Here is a 19,719-nt window from a genome sequence, read left to right as displayed (position 1 = left end):
TGAATATTCTCAGGAAAACCATCTTGAATTCTGCTGCCCCTCCCAAATGGTTTCCATACATCGTATATGTGTTTTATTCTTTTCCTACAAACAAGGCTGTCTTCTCTAGGATAACCTGGGTCTCAGTTCCATGGGTATTGCCTTTGTATTTCTAAGGAGACATTAAGAAATGTCTTCCCATTACATTTTCCTGTGTAATTTAAATAGACAATCAGGCCAGAGCTTATGATCCTAGCCTTTTTAAGGAACTGAAACCTCTGCTATGGTTTATGGAGTATATCTCATGAGCTGGTTACTCCTAGGTTGTACTGAAAATATTCACATCACAGCAACTCTATTGTTGTTATTATTCCCTTTTTTTCTAAGGAGGTCAGGGAGCCTCAGGATGTTAAGGAATTTACTTAAAATGAGAGTATAAGCCACAAAATCCAGATTTTAACCCGGTGTCTTTGCAATCTTGTGGAAGTTACACTATCAAAGTGAATCCCCAAAGAAGGACTTTACAAAACTCCTCCTATCCCTCCACCTTATGTAAGAACTACCGAATCACAGTCATGGCTGGGGGCCTGGAAAGTTTTTATCTCAACATCCAAGAAGAGTTTATGTAACCAGGTTGAATGGCATCTAGGAACAACTGCCCCACCTTCTGGAACAGAGCTTCTTGCGGTGTAACATTCAAGATGCTCTTTTAATAAGCATCCTACGTCAAAAAGTATTTCAAATTACCTTGTATCCTGAATGTATCCTCCCAATCTCCCTGTTACAGATAAATCGGGGAGTGGGGGCAGGGGGAGAGAGATGCGTAAAGGACAGGTACGTTCCAAGTAAACTTCTGAACCAATGAATATAAGGGTCATGCAAAGTCAAAAAGAACAGTACACTTAAAGTGTATTTAAGAACTACACATTTAAAGGAAGGTGGAGGGGGGTAAAATGGGTGAAGAAATGAGGAAGAGACACAGGCGTCCAGTTTGGGAATGAAAACGTCACAGGCATAAAAGGTACAGCAAAGGGAATATCGTCAGCGGTATTGTAATATCCTTGTATGGTGACAGATGGTGGCTACACTCTCCGTGAGCAGAGCGCAGCATACAAACTTGTCAAATCACTTTGTGGGACACTGGAAACTAATGTAACATTGTGTGCCAACTATACTTCAACAACAACAAAACTACACATTTAAGATGTATGTCATTTTTATCGTTCTGGCCCAGCCTGAGCCCATGTGTCAAGGGAAGGAAGTAAGGAGGGAAGGAGTGGGGGAGGGAAGCGGGTGACATTACCACTTTAGAATTTAATTAGCTGACAAAAAAAAAAAAAGGAGAAAACTTGACGGGAAAGACAAATGCAGAGGAAACAGAGTAAGGAGGGGAGGAAACAAAAGACAAAAAGTTATAATGAGGTTCTGACTAGCATCAGAAATGTAAGCAGCTCTTTTCTGATGTATTCTAATTAGCTTGTCTCTGAATTGTGTTATTTTAGGTTTTGTTCCTTTTACATGTGTGTGTTTTATTTTAAAAGGTAGAATTTGCTCTGAATGTCAAGGCAATTTCAACTGCTGCAAGAGACAGCAACTGCATAGGGAGCAAGCAAAATACAGTCTCCATTATACTGGGCTAAAAAAAAAAGAAAGAAAAGGAAAGAAAGAAAGAAAGGAAGGAAGGAAGAAAGAGAGAGAGAGAGAAAGAAGAGAGAGAAAGAAAGAAAGAAAGAAAGAAAGAAAGAAAGAAAGAAAGAAAAAGAAAGAAAGAAAGAAAGAAAGAAAGAAAGAAAGAAAGAAAGAAAGAAAGACAGAAAGACAGAAAGAAAAAACCCTCCGGGGATTTGCATACTAGTCAGACTTCGGTGCGCTGCAGTGGGTGGTTCCGGCTGAGAGGCAGCTCTATTCTTAGATGTCTGAGCTGAGACAGGAGGATGAAAACTGGTCACCGCTGCTCCAGGACCTTCCGTCAGTTCTCTTAACAGGGTTCACCTGTCGGATCAAATGCCCCAAACCTGCCTAAAAGAGCGTTGTAATCAGACACATCATCCCCTTCTTTTCACAGCGAATCTCAAAACAGGGCTGTTTCTATCAGGAAAGTACTGAAATGTGGTCTTTCCTTTGCATTAATGATTGTGCTTTTTTAGGAACTGGAAGGTTTGGGGTTTTTTTGTTTTTTTGTTTTTTTCATTTCTCTTCCCCATTCTTTTTGTTAACAAAATTTTATTACAAGCAAATGTATCTTCCTCAAGGTAAAAATAAAATTAAAAAAAGGTGACTTTTTCCTTTAAGTAACAACACAATGGGCCTGGCTTTCTGGTTGTGTGGCCCTTAAGTACAATCCAAGTGACATTAAGGATTAATTTATTCTATTATGAGGCAAGTCTTTGGTGCCTCTTCCAAGATATTTTCTACTTCAAGACATTCGTAGCTTAAAAAGCCAAAAGAGAGTGAGGTTGCCAGTAATAAGCCTTTCTTACTAGTGATTGGAACTCAGTCTTCAACATATTTTTTTTTAATTTATCAGAATATTTATGAGGTTTTAAGAAATAGATTTCTTTTTAAGTTTTAATTTATGTTTTTACACCCATGGCTTCAGGGAAGCCTGTAGCCTACCAGGCTTTGCTTTCATTATCTGATACTCTGCCTCAGAATTAAGAAATAGATGTAAAATCATATTTAAGATGAGAAGTCCCCAAAACAGCATTTTTCTTGAGGCCCCCTTTACTCCTACTCTCTTAAATCCTGGGCTATCTAAGCAAAAACATATGTGAAGAAAACAAATATGAACACTCTCTAAATGATTCTAAATCAGTGCATATTGCTTCATCATTTTGTCACTTGACAATTTAACACACTGGCCTGAGAGAGCTAAAACAAAAGCAATGGATACATTATATGAGGCCAATTAATTTATAAATGAGTGATATTAAAAGTGAACTTTCTGGACTCAGAGAGAAACTCAGGAGAAACATAAAACTATCCTCAAAGGAAAGAAAATGAGGAACACATGTTATATTTGGACCTTAAAAAAATACAAAGGTCAAGTGTACATGAGATAGAGATATATGATACTGTTATTTGATTTTTCATTTTGGTGTATACAGTTACACTAAGAGTATTCTTTCTAACGATCACAGTTCTTTTCCAAAAAGATACTCCCTCTCTTTACTTAAGTCTCTATGTAGATAGAAGAATACAGTTTCAGAAAGAAAATTGCTCTTAATAAAATGAAGACTGAGAAAGAGTCAGAGAAATGTTCCAAAACAGTGGTTTCTGGGACTTCGAGATTTCATACATTAATAAAATCTTTTTGATTAAAAAGGCATGAAACAGGGGCGCCTGGGTGGCTCAGTCAGTTAAGCGTCTGCTTTCGGCTCAGGTCATGATCCCAGGGTGCTGGGATCGAGTCCCGCATTGGGCTCCCTGCTCAGTGGGGAGCCTGCTTCTCCCTCTCCCTCAGCAGCTCTCCCTGCTTGTGCTCTCTTGCATTCTCTCTCTCTCTGTCAGATAAATAAAATCTTTAAAAAAGGGGGGGGCATGAAACTTACAGGCTCAGGAAAAGGTATAGCTTTTTTTTTTAAATCAAAGACATATATCTCCATGAAAAACTCCCTACATTGTCCTTTTCACTTTTCCAGTAGCAGAGAGGGTAAAAAAAAAAAAAATAACAGTAAAATGAAATAATAAAGATAAATTAAAAATTAAATTTAAAAAATGAAATTAAAAAATTGCAGTCCCTGAACTAAATGTTTAAAATATTAACTACTTGGCAGACCAAAAGCAGTGCCAGCTAAAAATGAGGCAAATCTTGCCTCCTTTTATAAGGTTGCATATAAAAGCTCATCTGATTTCTCTCACAACTATTAGTGATGGTGTTATTTGGCATATTCTTAACATTACCTTCTGAGCATCCAATTTTCAGTATTGAAGAAATTAGTTAAAAGTAACAATCAAAAGAATGAAGATTAATCTCATCGATTTTGAGACAAGAAGCTGATCACCAAAATAGTAAATTTTATAAATAGCAGGTTTTTCCCCATAAAGGAAACTTGACTGAAATCAGTCATGTGTCTGTCACAGCCTTCTATCTGTAAAGAAGCAACCTAAGATGGGTGTCCCAAAGCCAGCTCTTGACAGTGGACATTAAGGGATATGTTGTATGTATGTTTCGACAGAGATAGTGTGTTTCAATACACCATGATGTTTCATTGAGTGAAAACTAAGGATTCAGGATGCCTTATGAAAACAAACTTTGTGTAGCTGCTGGCCCTTACCAATTTACCCAACTCGGGCAGCCGAAGAATGTCTAGATCTTGTCAGCACCAGAATTGGCCACCAATTCCCTACTGTATGCTAGACCTTGGGTCTTGACCCCACTGGAAAACTCTCCAAGAATAGTGAATCGTGTTCCCGGATCATGGCCATGTGTGACCTCTGCTTCAATGGACAGGGCCAGGCTGAAGATGATCTTCTCCTAGGGTTGAGGCCAGATAGGGCCACCCTGGGATGCCTGGTGCACCCCTGCTCTTTGGATTTGGGTCCATTTCCATCATGCAGAGGCAGTGTCAGCCCCTAGACAGGACCTTCAAGATTGGAGGGACAAAGCTGGTAACCTTGGACAAGTTCCATTCTTGTGCTTCCTCCTTAGTGTATGCCCATTAGGTCCCCAACAAGTATTAGACCCTGGAACCCTTCGTTCTTCATAGAGGTTGTACTCATGTGAGTTAATGGGCCAAATAGGTGGTGAGTTCCGAACAGTGCTGACTTGCCTGTCAAGCACAGACTGTGTATTGCATTCTCTTCAGTTTAGATTGTTCACGATGCGGGTACAATCTAGGTTAATCCAAAATTAACATGGATTGCCCAATTGCTCCCTTCCTGGCTGAGCCAATTACTCCCACACATACAACATTTTCTGCTCAGTATATGATTTCAGACTACATCTTAAGTTTTCTTGAGTATGGTAGAATTGAATGTCATGAACCATAGTTAGGTTAAGTCTGATTTAAATATTTTGGTGACCACATTTATGACTGTCTTTAATTGCTTGAACACAATTCAAAGAGTTAGAAAAGAGGACAAAAAATGAATACTTGGCTCAGATTTTAATTCTCCTATATGCTACCCAACAGGTCTAAGGGTAAGTCAACGGAGAAAACAATGTCTCTTTAGTTTCACTTATCCCTAAACAGTGATTTATAGTAATAAATACTAATCCAGGAGGCTGATTTGATTGGGTTTTTTTTTAAAGATTTTATTTTTAAGTAATCTCTACACCCAACGTGGGACTTGAACTCACAACCCTGAGATCAGGAGTCGTATGTTCTTTCGACTGAGTCAGCCAGGCATCCCTGATTTGATTGTTCTAATCACCAAAAAACCTAGTGAATTTTTTAACTAAAAGAAGGGGATGAAAAGACAGTGAATGTATAACATATTACTCCCACCAATCACATCTACCTGTAAGAAATGTACGGCATTTAATATCAGTAACCATATAAATGTCCTCCTCGGTTCACTGAATCTGTTCTCTCCCTCCCCGCAACAGCAACCTGCCCCCAGGCTATTTTATATCTGCCAGGACACATCCTGAACAACCTGGACATTCCTCTGCCATTTTCCTTACCTAAAACAGGTGCTTGGTGGTTAAGGTGTTTACATATTTCTTGTATGCTGTGCTTTCAAGCATTAAGTATTCAAATTCATTTCACTACAGAAACAAGAACCAAAAGTGCCAAAAGGTGATGACAGACATGAATTGAACCCACAGGTATATCTGCCCAGTATTCAGTTTGACCATTACTTCTCCCAGCATTACCCACTGGCAACATCTTAGATGTGGTATACACTACAGACCCCTCAGAGGTTAACTGGAGACGAGTTCTTCAACCCATAGGAACAGGACCAGGTTCATTTGCATCCACTGTATCCCTAATCTCTCTTTGGGAATTAATTCCAGTGTACTGACCCTTCACAAGTTCTACAGAAAAATTTTCTATGTTAGAGTGTGAAGCTGTATTTATTCCTGATTAATTACCACCCAATCCCACTCCCCGCAAAATCTGTCATTTATCTGATTCAATCATGAGAAAACTTTTTGTGGCTAGAGCTGAGTTCATTTTAAAGGACTTTACATTTGAGATTTAGTTTCTAGAATCCAATTGGAAAAGACCCAAATGACTACCAAGAGATCCAAGAGACAATTTCTTCTTTTCTCACGTTCCAGGTCCATGTGCACTCTCAGTAAAAAGTCACTGCTTATCCGGGTTCTCCAAGCTCTTCCCCATCTACAGAATATATGGAATCCGAGCAACCTCTCAAAGAATGGAGGTAAAGTCACATCTGTCGGTGCGCACCTCTCCATCCTATAAAATTATCACCAGGCATACACGCAAACTACTACATACTCCAAAGTGAAAGGAGTCTTTCCTTAGAGATCATAAAGGCTTCACCCTCTTGTAGGTAAAGCATGGAGGCCTGGAGGTTAAGTGACTTAAAAGCCATACAAGTCTATTAGTGGCAAAACCAGGACAGGAATCCGGCCACCACGAAGTCCAGTTCCATGCTTGTTCTCACAGCGCTGTTCTCACTGCCTCCTCATGGCCCTTGGGTCCCCTTTCCAGGCTTTGCATGAGTATGACAAATAAAGGGATCACACGATCATCAGTGGTCTCACAACGTACATACATAGGATATTTCTACAAGATCTTCTAATTCTCTTTCCCAGCCTTCAAGATCAACTCCACTTACTGCCTCGTTTTATTCAAAATATTTGTTCTAAGTAAATTAATAACACCCATTTTTAGAGGGTGCATATCCATAGCCAAAGTCAGTTTTCAGTTTAGCCTCTCCAAGATAATGGATTGACACTGATCCACCAGCTAATTCTTTAAACAGAAAACGTTCGCAAAAATGTGAGCACACTGCCTTACATTTCTCTCGAAATATCACCAGGAACATGTCCAATAGAGCACTCTGTTCTCTACTGAGGTAATTACCAAGGAGGAAGGGGTGGTAAAAGAAAACCAACAGTCTTCATTATTTCTTTTTAACTGTTTAACTTTATTACTGTTGCACCATTTATACAATTACATATAATTTCAATGCATCCATTGTACATTTTTTTGTGTTTTTTTTTTATTTTATTTTTTTCCATTTCCCAATGAGTGGTGTGTTGGTGTCTGTGACACAGAATGGAAGAGAAACCGGAACTGCAATGAACGCAGACTTTTTTTTTTTTTTTTTTTTCATTTCCACTGACCAATAAACAGAACTACAGGTGCACCCAAACACGGACATGCATTAACTCGTCATGAGAAATCTAGGGAGGCTAAGTAGGATGAGAGAATGTTTGTTACTCCCACAAATACCTGGGGAGGAAGAATGGAGTATTGGCATCGAGATACACGTGGACTGGCTAAGTGGGCTGTCTGAAAGTTGGCATTCATCCACAACATTAAAAAAAATATCAAAATAAGAAAAGCAGTAAATTAAAAAGAAAACACAGAAAATACTGCTTTCATAAAGATCTGATTGCCTTGGCATAGGCCGTGCGGGCAGAATCAAGCGCATCACTCCCAACCCCCCTGCGGAAGACAATCATTCGGCTCTTCGCGGCGGAGCGCACGTGACGGCAGTCAGGTACAGAAGGTGTACTGTACTTTCAGACACGGATCTTTAAAATCCAGGACTGACTGGTAAAGTTGACTGAAGGTATATTAGATATTTCCCCACAAAAATACTATTTGGATTCTCCCCACCCCCTCCCTCCCTCCATGGGACAACATCCTTTTTATTTATTTATTTTTTAATTTCCTTGGGCAATACGTATCATTACTTCCAATTTGAAACGCGTTAGTAGAGGAGAGAGAGAGAGACAGAGAGAGAGAGACACAGAGAGAGAGACAGGCGGTGTCGGCGGGACTCGGGCTCCAGAGGCTGTCCGTGTTACTCTTTGACCGCTACGGTTTGCTCGGCGCAGGCGGCGGGCGCCTCGGCAGCGTCGTCTGCGGGGGCTGCGGGGGCCTGGGCCTTGGCCGTCGAACTGGGGGCTTCCGTGGCTGCCGGGCTCTCCTTGGACGACGGGGCAGCCTCGGTGCTGCTGGGTTTTGAGTCTGAAGCCGGGGCCCCGTCACTTTTCGTCTCCTGCGCGGCAGGAGCTGCGGGAGCCTCAGTCTTTGTGGGTTCCCCGGCCTCCTGGCCCTTGTCATCCGCCTTGGCCTCCGCGGGCGCCTCGGGCTCCGCAGCCTGGGGGGCGTCGCCGGCCGCCGGCTCGGGCTCGGCCTTCGGGGGCTCGGCCTTGCCCTCGGCCTCCCCCTCCGTCTGCTCGGGCTCCGCCTTCGGGGCGTCTTCCTTGGCCGCCGCTGCCGTGTCTTTGTCGCCTTCCTTGTCTTCGGGCTTGCCGGCCGCCGCGTCCGGGCCATCCTTGTCGGGCTTCTCCTCCTTGCCCTCCTTCACCTCTGTGGTCTCGGCAGCCGCCTGGGTCTCGTTCTCCTTCGGGGTTCCCTCCTCTTCCGTCCCGGTTCCTTCGGCCTTCTTGTCTTTGTCCTTGGCCTTCTCATCATTCACGTTGTACCCCTTCTTCTTCTTGCTCAGCTTGCCTCCCATCTTGGAGCTCTGTAACAGAGCACAACGGGACACAACACAAAAAGGAGTTACTCGTGGCTCCGGGAGGGAACATCTGTGCCCCCCTCTCCCCGCCCCATTCATAGGCTGAAATCCTATCCCCCCCAAGGTGATGGCATTAGGTGGTGGGGCCTCTGCGAGGTGATGAGGCCAGAAAGGTGGCGCCCTCGTGGGCGGTACCGTAGAAGGGGCCCCGCGGTGCTCCGGCCCTGGTCCCCAGGTGAGGCGCAGCCAGAAGACCGCCCAGCACCCGTCCCCAGACACCTCATCTGCCTGCACCTTCACCTGGGACTTCCCAGCCTGCAGAACCGTGAGAAATAAACTTCTATCTATAAGCCACGCAAGTCTACGGTAGTTTGTTTTAGCAGCCAGAACGGACCCCGATGCTTCTAAGTATGAAAACTAGAAGAAGGCTACCGTTTACGAAGTAAAGAGCTCAGCATGCCACTTCAAGATGGTGACCAGGGTGAAGTTCGTGTTACCTGTATTCTGCCACCATCAAAAATTCTTAAAAAGCGCATCATAAAAAGTAAAGAGCTCCATTACACAGTGTCTAGTTGCAGCAAGGGGAAGAAATAAACTGAGATCAAAGACTCCGTGATTAAATAGGAAGCTTGTCAATGGTAAAGAGAAGTGGAGCATTATTTTTTCTTAAGTGCTTTCTGATGAGCAGCTCAGATACTAAGTACTGAGCACTTACGTACAAAATGGCAGAGGCAGCCATTTATAAAAGGCTTCACAATCTTAAAATACTTTCCAGAGAAATGGCACAGCTGTTGATGAAGCACAAATCACAAATTTCTAGAAAATAATCTCAAACTACAAACTCCTTTGAAACTCCATTGTTCATATACATGCTCATATAAGCACGTGTATCTTCGAAGACCGAAGGCAAGTAGTGGTTGGCCTATCTCCTTAGTATAAGCAGGACCAGTTAAAAGAAAACTATCACCCAAGAAATGAAAAGCCTAGAGTGTCTCTAGTTATATCTAGCTTGTTAGTTGTGTCAGACTTGTATTCATTGCTTTTTGAGATGATTTTGGCTTCAAAGAAACACTCCATAGCAACGTAAAAATGTCCCTCATGGTCAATTGCCTGACTAGAATTCAAACTAATTCAGTGCTCATTAACAGAATTTTTTACTCCAGGTGAAGTCCCCAACTTCTCGGAGGCCTTTGATTCTGACATCAGAAACTACAATTGTATTTGAATCCTTAATTTTTCTCCTCTGGCACAAAAATGAATCCAAATACATAATAAATTATAAAATTATAAATAATAAATTCAGTCTAGAACCACTGCCAGAACTACACAGGCATGGTATTTTTATTTTCAAGCTCATTTTGATGCCATCATGTTATCAGTGGGAACCGACTGAAACTGTTGCTCTTTAGAGGAAGATCAGCTGCTTCTCCTTGATGAACATGGAAGAGATCCAATGTCAATACTCTTTAGTCCCCACAATTAAGACAAGTCTAGTAGAGAGAGCCTTGCCCTGGGCCCCAGTGGAGGTTTATAAAGTACAGATGACAGACGACCTGGTTCTGTCCCAGGTGAAGGACGACTCTGGGTTTAGTTAGAAAGTTCTTGTTGATCAGTCCCCCCCCCTTTTTTTTTAATGTCATCCATTTGGAACAGAAAATTTTATTCCTTATACTTCTCGAACCATGACTCACGAGAGTGAAATATCTACATTTATCTCTAAAAGCTGGGTGTTAGATAGGAGAGCGCTATTCTTCAGTGAAAATGTGTCTCTATCTGCTAATTTCCACCCCATATGTGAATTTCCTGTCTGGAATGCCTTTAATGTTGGAGGAGGAAAAAAGCAGTGAGTTGAAAGATGACCAAAATAGTGTTCCTAGTCTGAAGGAAGGCCTTTATTATGTTCTGAAAGAATTTCTCTTACATATCTCTTTTAAAAAAAAGGAATGGTTTTTGGTCATAACCCACTTCAGACACCCAGTGGGTTCTATTTGACTTAATTTTTGGTTATTTTTCCCTCAGAAGTAGGGAAAATACATATAGTAAAATATAATTAAATACATTTTAATCTCATAAGCAATCACAAAGCAATAAATGAAAATATAAAGAAATAAACTGGACCAGTGTTTTAAATAGTTTATAGCTGAGTTCTTAATTAGCCAGTGTGCAGGAATGTCAAAATAATTTCAGCTCTGATATGTTGAGATATATTTTGGTACATTAGGTTAGAGCTAAGAAACAGGAAACCTGACAGCTCTGCTTTTTTCTATATATTCTCCAATAACCCATACACCAACTTAGAAATTACAGAAGAGAGGACAAAGTGTAAATGCAGCCTCTTTCTGACACACACAGCATGAAATTCTATATAGCTATCCCCAGAGGCTTAAAGTCATGTCGGTTTACAAACCTAAAATCTGTGTTACTAAAATTGGTTTTCTGAAACACAGTTAGGGCCACTTTCTATTCTTTAAGCCCAGCTGCGATTCATTTCTGGGTAGGAAATGAATGTACATCATCAAGTTGTAAGTAAGAAAGTCTCTATCCCTATTTGTTTTTCAAACACAAAGTTAATAAACACCCCTGCTTTTTGCTAATTTTCTTGTGTAAGTTACAGTGGGGTATCAGAGGAAGGCTTAGAGAATCCATGAGAACCCTGGAAAAGCAAGATAGTCTGGTTTTTCCCAAGATAATATGAGTGAAAATCCTGCATATACACAGGGGTAAATTAAAATTAAAACTTAACACCTATTAATGGTTTCCTGAGTGTCAAGCACTATCGTAATCCTAAACACATTACTAAATTGTTTTATTTAATCTTCTCAACAGTACCATAAGGTAGTAAATATACCATTAGCATCCTCCTTTTACCAAATGGAAATTCCAACTAGCTGAGTTCATGGGGCAGAACTATAAGCAAAAGGCCAAATCCAACAAAATTAAGTAAGGCAAAAAGGCACCATCAGGAGGTCAAAGGGAACGGTCATGAACAAGCTGATAACTGGACAGAGCTCATCTCAGGAATGTTACCCAGCCTGGGTCACAAGGTTGGTGCAGATGTGGGGTGACTCAGAACTCAGGATGTCGTCAAGGTAATGATGAAATTCACAACTTCAGGTACTCTCTGCCCTTAACCTTTTCCTTGCCCCGTTTATCACTGGGGCTTTGTATTGGTATCCTTAAGAAATAGGAGAGCGATGGGCATATATTTTAATCATTTCTCTCGTATGTATTACTTCTAATTTTGAAGGAAATTAGTTGGTGTAAAAAAACCCAGCAACAAATAATCCACCTTGGAAGTCACTTAAACCTAAATCTGAGCTACAGTGAAGGCTAAGACTACCTTTGCATTTCTGCACTGCACATCTGGGACGCTCACTAGCCATTAAAAACTCAGACCCATGCCGATGGAGTGAACTAAGCTCCATGTGTTGATATAATAACCAAACACTTAAGTTGATCTCTTAGTTAAAACATGTCAAAGGAAAGCAAACTCCAGAGCTGTCCTTTAAAATTACAAGAGAATCTGATGCCACAAGGGCCAAAACTATAGACTTATGGCTTCAGATTGGCGCAGAAAATAACTAACAGTCAGCAACAACAGAGAGAGAACTTCACTGTGTGTAATCGGGAAAATTCTGGACAAGAATTATTTCATGGAGTGTTTGCATGTTGCGTCATGGTTGACTCATAAGATGTTGCTATGAATCACATTTCCCCGGTGCCCCTGCCCTGAATCCTTGGGCAGGTTACTTAACCTCATTGTCCTTTCATTCCCTGTCCGGTAAAAAATGTCAACCTTAAGAGAATTTAATGTGAGGCATCAGGACAATGTTGGACATGTCATGGGCCTGCAATAAATGTTAATTACTTTCCCCATCATTTAATTTTGCAATTCTTAGGTAGTTCTATGCTTGTCAATTCCAAGAGAATAGTAGAACATGGGCTCGAAACACACAAGCTCTACCATTAGGCCTGAGAAGCGCTGTAATTAAAAGAGTATTTAAAAATATTTTTAAATGTCATCAAGAAGATTTTTGGTATGTGTGTTTCAAGCTTGCTCCTGCTGACTGGGTGTATGTGGAAAAGAAGCTGGTGCATTTATATGTTGTCACCATTCTGTCATCATGCTGCTAATAGTAAATTAGTCTACTTCAGACTAGTCACCAAATCTACTTCCTCCAAATTTGAGCTCACACGAGAGCGACCATAGAAGAAATACTTCAGGGGCGCCTGGGTGGCTCAGTTGGTTAAGCGACTGCCTTCGGCTCAGGTCATGATCCTGGAGTCCCGGGATCGAGTCCCGCATCGGGCTCCCAGCTCGGCAGGGAGTCTGCTTCTCCCTCTGACCCTCCTCCCTCTCGTGCTCTCTGTCTCTCATTCTCTCTCTCTCAAATAAATAAATAAAATCTTTTTAAAAAAAAAAAAAGAAGAAATACTTCATCTTCCCACTACCTCTTTCTTTGTTTCAAGGAAACAAGGGAAAATCCATTTCAGTCATCAGGATGAAGACAGAATCCAAGTTCTGCAGTTAAAACTCATTTACTGCCTATTAATTACGTGAAAGGCAAAAAACTTGATCTACGCCTTATCTCAGCTAATAAGCTAAACGTCAATTCCTTAGGAGGGAAGGTAACACTGTCAAATGCCGCCCCCCACCCCTTTTTTTAACTTTCTGCAGAAGAATTTTTTTCTTTTATAAAGTACCAATATTTTTAATACTTTGAAGGTCCTAACATAGCGTTTGAAATCTCCCACAGCTGTCCCGAACTTATTCCCCCTATCTTATAAAACCAAACTTCTGTCTAGTTCATCAATCCCACTGGGCTATAAACAAATATTCCAGAAGAATTAAAGCCCTGCTTTTTGATGAAGAGAGGAGATAAAGGGTCACTCTAGCACTGTTTGTTGATCAAAGCAACCTGGGATGGAAAGTGGGAAGCCAGAGGGAGACCATGAAAGGTTACAGGAGGGACCAATGGCGGTGTATTCTCTAATGGTTCTCTTGGCCTCACCTGCCAGGAAACTCCGAGCCCACATCCACACCCACCACTCATGACACTTGACCTCACAGCCCAGTTGTGAGCTTACACTACACACTCATTTCTGATACAATGTGCTTTCGTTTACTGGCAGCTAATGACTTTTCCTAATAAATGATAGTGTGTATTCATGAACTTTCATGAAAATTCCAAAGGTGTGTTTCTCTAACATCTTCAGGCGCAGGAAGGCACATAAAGGAGTAACTCCACAGCGAGGCAGGCAAGGGGAGGTGATGGGCTTTGGCCTCAGAAATAAGTACAAGAAGTAAAGTAATAAATGACCTAAAAATCAGGTTTTAATTCTTTCTCCAAAGCAAATATTTTGTTGAGCCTTAAAGCTGACAAGTACTTTTTTTTTTTAAATATTTAATTTATTTATTTGAGAGAGAGAGATAGCAAGAGAGAGAGCACGAGCAGGGGCAAAGGAAGAAGCAGGTTCCCCGTTGAGCCAAGAGCCCAACATGGGGCTCGATCCCAGGGCCCTGAGATCATGAACTGAACCAAAGGCAGACGCTTAACCGACTGAGCCACCCAGGCTCCCCAAGTATTTTTTTTTCCTTATAAAACAAAATCCTGTTTACAAGCTAATGTTAGATTCTATCTATTATCCATCTATCTATCTATATAAAGAAAACAATGTGATCCTATATACCACCACTATAGAAACCTAAAAAAATGACTCTTGAGCACTTAAATTTTACATAAAAAATTTCTTCGGGGGATTAAGGGCAAGAAATCATTTGCAAGATTATGTTGTAATCAACATACTCTAATAGAGATGATCTCCCCCACAAAGTTCTTCCAATTCTTTTTTACTTTCGCTCTAGGAAGGCTGTCAAGGAACATGGAAGATGTTTCTTAGCCACTGAAAATCATCTAAGTCATATTTGTTTTGTACACACAACCGCCAGGATACACAGGGGTCGAAATCACCTCTATACAGGCTGAATTCAATCCAGAATTTCATTAAAAAACAATTCTTGCAAACTCGAATGTGATCAGCTCATCCAAAACTTTCCTCTTACACACTTAAAATTTTCTTACCTTAAAACAAACCAATCTATCATCAGCATAGCCTCCTGAATTAAAATTTAGTCTCTCATTTTGAGAAAATAAAGGCAGAAAGGCAGACAACAAAATGTCATTTAGAAAAAAGTTAAATTATGAATCTTTTAAGACGTGTCAAAAACAAACCACCTAGCACTCAGTATGTCGTTTGCTAAAAATGGCAAGCACGCTGAGCGCTGGTCCCAGCTGTAAATAATTTGCTTAAGACTCTGAGCAAATCATCTTCCCCTCTGGGTCTCAAATTTCCTACTCCATAAAATGAAGATATTTAAAGTTCATTCTCAGGGGTGGGAGGGTGGGGGATGTGTGTGTATGTGCGTGGGTGTGTGTTTTCTGAATGATACTAACAAAATGCTACGTATGTGAAAAATGTGTTATGATCAGTATTATGGACTGAATGTTTGTGTCCTCCCAAAATTCGTTAGGTTGAAGACTAAGACTGATTAAGGAATCTATTTCCTGTATACAAAAAGCATTTATAGGGGCTGTTGGGTCGCACAGTTGGTTAGGGTCCCACTCTTGATTTCGGCTCAGGTCATGATCTCAGGGTGGTAAGATGGAGCCCCGTGTAGGGCTCCACGCTCAGTGCAGAGTCTGCTTAAGATTCTCTGGCCCTCCCCTTGCTCGCTCTCTCTCTGAAATAAATAAATAAATATTTTTTAAAAAGCACTTGTAAAACATAAATAAACTTGCACAATGTGGAAATTATTTTCTTGCCATCATCCCCACTGCCTCATCCAGAACTAGCTGATACCAACGGTGTTTGCAAATCCTTCAGGAACACTGCTCAATGTAAATGGAGGATCTGCCTTCTTTCTAAAGCAAAATTATACTGTTTCATAGGACACTAACACTAAGCGCTTAGTCATGTGTGGCCTCCTGACAAAGTCTATTTTGTCTGCCAGAAACCAGCTTTCACCCACTTGCTACGGGTGAGAAAAATGATCTAAGCAGTGATTAGATTCACTTCTTCTTCAGTAAGTGCTAAAATTCTCAAGCTCCTATCCACAAAATCCTTCATACCCGAGAGCTGGCAAGAGGTATTTAAAATATACAAGGCAATTTTGCTTATGCCTAGGCTGATCTTCTCATGGAAAAAAAAAAGGATCTTCAATTTTATGGGAAAAGGTGGATTTAATTCCTGAGACAAAATAAATATTAAGATGGTCCAGTATCATAAAAAGGGTCTAAATTTTGCCAAAGTTGAAGGTTTTCACCGAGGACTCATTCTCTTTTCCTTCCTTTGAGAAGTCTGAAGAGTTTAACCATAAGAACTACTATCATCAATCAATTATACCACTTACTTTGGGTAGAACCATTTTTGTTTGTCTTTAATTGAGCACAGAAATATGGAACATTTCTTCCAAGGAAAAAAATTCAATTTGTTCATAAAGGTCCATATCTTTTCTAGATTCCCTTATAGGTCCAGAACTTCATTAAACAGTTTTATCTAAGACATCTCTCATGAATAGCTTTTTTTTTTTTTATCAAGGGATAATTCATTTCTACATTTATTGTCATGGAAAAGCTATGCAAGAAAACCAGGACATATCACCATTTTAACAAAGCTATCAGAAAGCAACATTTTACATTTTCTTTGGAGTCTGTTAGTTGAGAAAGAGTTCAGGCCAGTTACAAGTATTAAATGCCAACTCTGCTTTGGGAATATCAGCAGGAGGTCACGGTGACTTTAAACACAGTAAGGGCAAAGATTCATTACCTTCACGTAAAAGAGAGCAAGAGCGAGAGCGAATGAGACAGGCAAGAGAGAACATTTTTCGTTTTGAATAAAGTCTCCCTCCACCTTCCGTAAAATGCTGCTTCTGAAAATCTACTCCTCCATCAGATCCAGTCTCTTTCTGCATTGTTTAACTTATGGAAACTGAAGCCAAATATGCTCTCCTGCAAGCTTCTCTAACACCTTCAGGGCACGTAAGAACGAGAGTATCTAGCAGTCCACGATTTGTAACTTGATGCCATTGTGCACCAAAGCTATGGCAATGGTTTTCTCAATGAGGAAGCCCATTAAAATAGTTTCTCTGTTCTCTGATGCTCAGAAAGGAGCCCAATCTGGCAGACGCCAGTTGCTGTGGTGAGTGGAGCCCTTGATCTGACTTAGTGCTCAGCAGCCTCCGTAGATAGAAGACCGCTCTCCCTCTTCCAGAACTGAGGTTCTCAAATCCTATATGGCTGCTACCAAGTGAAAACATATGGCTTCACCCCAACTGCCTTTGATTTCAGTCAAGAAAACTGCCAGTGTTTTAAAACAAAGGCAGGCACAGCCCTACTTACCTGGAGAGCATCGATCACTATGTTAGCCATGATGGAGTTGTTCCTACAGCTTCCCAAACTTGTCGGGTTTCTGCGAGCTATCATTTACACTTTCCTGTCTTTAGTCCCTGAAATAAAACACTCACTAAATAGTCTGGCTGGGTGCAGGTGAACAAGAAAAGGAGAAATGTTGACTCAAAAGGAGTTCTGAATAGAAGAAACCATAGCATTGTCATGACCAACTGGAAGATTTCAGTCCTTTGAGGCAAGTCTAAGGAACCAGCCACCCCAGAAGAGTCCTTCTGGAGACCTGGGTCATCCTAACAGCTTGCTTGCCTTTTTTTTTTTTTTTTTTCTTTTTTCCAGAACACTCTTCTCACCCGCCTCGTCCCACTGCCATCAGAACAGACTTCAGTGATGAGAAATGGAGAGGAGGAGGATTTGAGGATTCTGCGTGTTTTCAGGGTAGCACTGAGGAGTCTGCTTCTATTTACTACCTGTGTTACCTGATGAATTCCTCTTTCCCAAGCTTCACTTTCTTCCTCTACGTAGTGGGGGACCCTTCCTATCTATTTTTCTGGTGCTTTTAAAAAAATTTTAAATTGAAAAACATTTTTTTTATGCCTCATGGTTCCCAGATTATTTTTTTCATTGTAGCTGATACACAATGGTACATTAGTTTCAGGTGTACAACATAGTGATTCGACAAGTCTATATGCTATGTTGTGCTCACCCCAAGTGTAGCTGCTGTCTGTCACCACGCAATGCAATTAACAATACCACTGATTGCATTCCCTATGTTATACCTTTCACCCCTGAGACTCACTCATCCTGTAACTGGAAGCCTGTATTCCCCGCTCATTTTTTACCTATTTTTGCTCATTTCCCATTCCCTCCAAACAGCTTTCAAGAATCCGTCTGCATCTTGGTGGCAAGCAAAATTATTGGTAGTTAAATGTTAATATTTATCTTAGCCCACGTACTGAATTTTAGATGTTTTAATATGCAGAGAATCACCACTTGTGATTTTTGAATCTTTATTTCAGTAGTGCTGTGCTGGTTATATCCATTAGTGATGCCCAAGTCTTTGGAACAAAAATGCAAGCCCCAACAATTACAGTATTGTCCCTCTTCAGAAAATGCAACCTTGCATAATGACATAGTTTCCAGGCATTAACTACCTCAAAACCATGGGGGATTACATGCACTGTATTCTTTCTACAATTACTACATACTCCACGATATCACCCAATTCCATTTCTTACTAGCATATTTTCACATTTTTGTTACTCTGTCAGTGAACAACAACACAATTCTAGGACAATGGAAATCACTGGTATACTTAACTGGTATATAAAGCCAAACAAAAAAAATATGACTAATATAAAATTTCTCCCATATGATCCAAAAGTTACTATATTTGCAACTTCACATGCTATTCCTATTTATGTCTTCTTTTTCTGCACTAGTAATATCTAGGCACCTCCTATGTAGGACAGTTTGAATCATACAAAGGTCCCATCCATTGCCAAGTTTTTATTTTGAAAATGCAAATCTGGATTAACTAACCATTTCACCTAGAACCAGGAGGAAGGAGTTTTTAAGGATGATAGCAAACAGATTACAATGAAGAAGACGACCACCTACATAGCAAAACAACACGAGTACGCCACAGTATGCGTCAGAGACGGGACTGCTATTCCTGGTTCGACTGCTGCTTCATGATGTGATTAATACGAAACAGTCTCTTTTTGATTTTGTTTCCATTTTATAATCAGAAGAAAATATATCTGCTTCACAAGGATGCTGAGAATGAATCAATGTTTCCTGACAAAGGCAAATGTATGGCCAGAGCATATGAACTGTATCCTCAAACAAGCAATTGCGAATTCAGGGCTGCAAAGCTTCAACGGGTTTATAAACAAAGCAATCCATTATTGATTTTTTTAAAGTAACCTATAAAGACAGAACCGACTTGTGAATTGCATTTGCAGACAAATTCTTCACCAGACCAACTGGGTTTATAATGACTCTGGCCACAAAAAAATCCAAGTTATTGGCCAAACCCAGCTGAAGCAAACTTTAGGGTAAGAGAAAAGGGGCTGGGGGGAATGACCTTTTAAGAGAGAATTTACAAAGAATGAAGAAACACAACAAATTGAAAAACTATATTCAATAAGAAGAGAGGAAAGAAAGCATTTGGTTATGTCCAACAATTTCTAATATCAACAAATGACTGTTCCTTTTCTTTTAAATAGTCATAATTTTTATTCTAAGAGAAAAAATGAAATAAAGATCCTGTAGCCTACGTGCATTTTTGGTATTCCTACCACAGTGTGCTTGGCCACAGTGATTTGCTGTGAGGTTTCATCAATGCCTGATGATAATTTCCATTGTTGGAATTATTGTTCTCAGTATCTGGTTCAGTCAAAGCTTCTATTCAGCAACTGTAACATCACCACCATGGAGGGGATGGGAATGTCCTTTGGGGAGGGAACCGTAGCAAGAATTGTCAACCTATGTCCAAGTTTCTAAAACATTTAAGACAATTTATTTCCTTGTCATAACAAAAAGCACTGTGAAAGTGTACTATAAAAATGTGCAAGAAATATTTGGAAAAAAGGATAGACACACTCATACTTCTACAACCCAATTTTCCCGAAGAGTTTATTAAGAAGAGTTGGATCTACAAAATCAGAAAGGTCTCTGATACAAAAGAAAATGAACCACAAGTGACCTCTCCATTATT

General features: G+C 40.5%; 1 protein-coding gene across 3 annotated transcripts in view; it reads right to left on the bottom strand.

The window, feature by feature from the left end:
* Window positions 1-7,020: 7,020 nt before the first annotated feature.
* Window positions 7,021-19,719, bottom strand: part of BASP1 (brain abundant membrane attached signal protein 1) — a 73,163-nt gene continuing 60,464 nt past the window's right edge. For 2 of the 3 annotated variants that reach the window (XM_081825926.1, XM_031042026.2), the window contains exon 2: window positions 7,021-8,598. In XM_081825926.1, the coding sequence (XP_081682052.1) occupies window positions 7,930-8,589 (660 nt within the window). In that variant the 5' untranslated portion in view covers window positions 8,590-8,598 and the 3' untranslated portion in view covers window positions 7,021-7,929. Of the gene's footprint in view, window positions 8,599-16,991; window positions 17,390-19,719 lie in introns of those variants that run through there. The other variant, XM_081825925.1, reaches the window with a different exon arrangement.

This window comes from Leptonychotes weddellii, chromosome 7 (assembly GCF_054177405.1).
Source record: "Leptonychotes weddellii isolate Sample4059 chromosome 7, ASM5417740v2, whole genome shotgun sequence".
In the NCBI taxonomy this organism is placed as follows: Eukaryota; Metazoa; Chordata; class Mammalia; order Carnivora; family Phocidae; genus Leptonychotes; species Leptonychotes weddellii.
The sequence above is the reverse complement of the archived record's forward strand: the minus strand, read 5'-3'. Positions and strand labels throughout refer to the sequence as shown.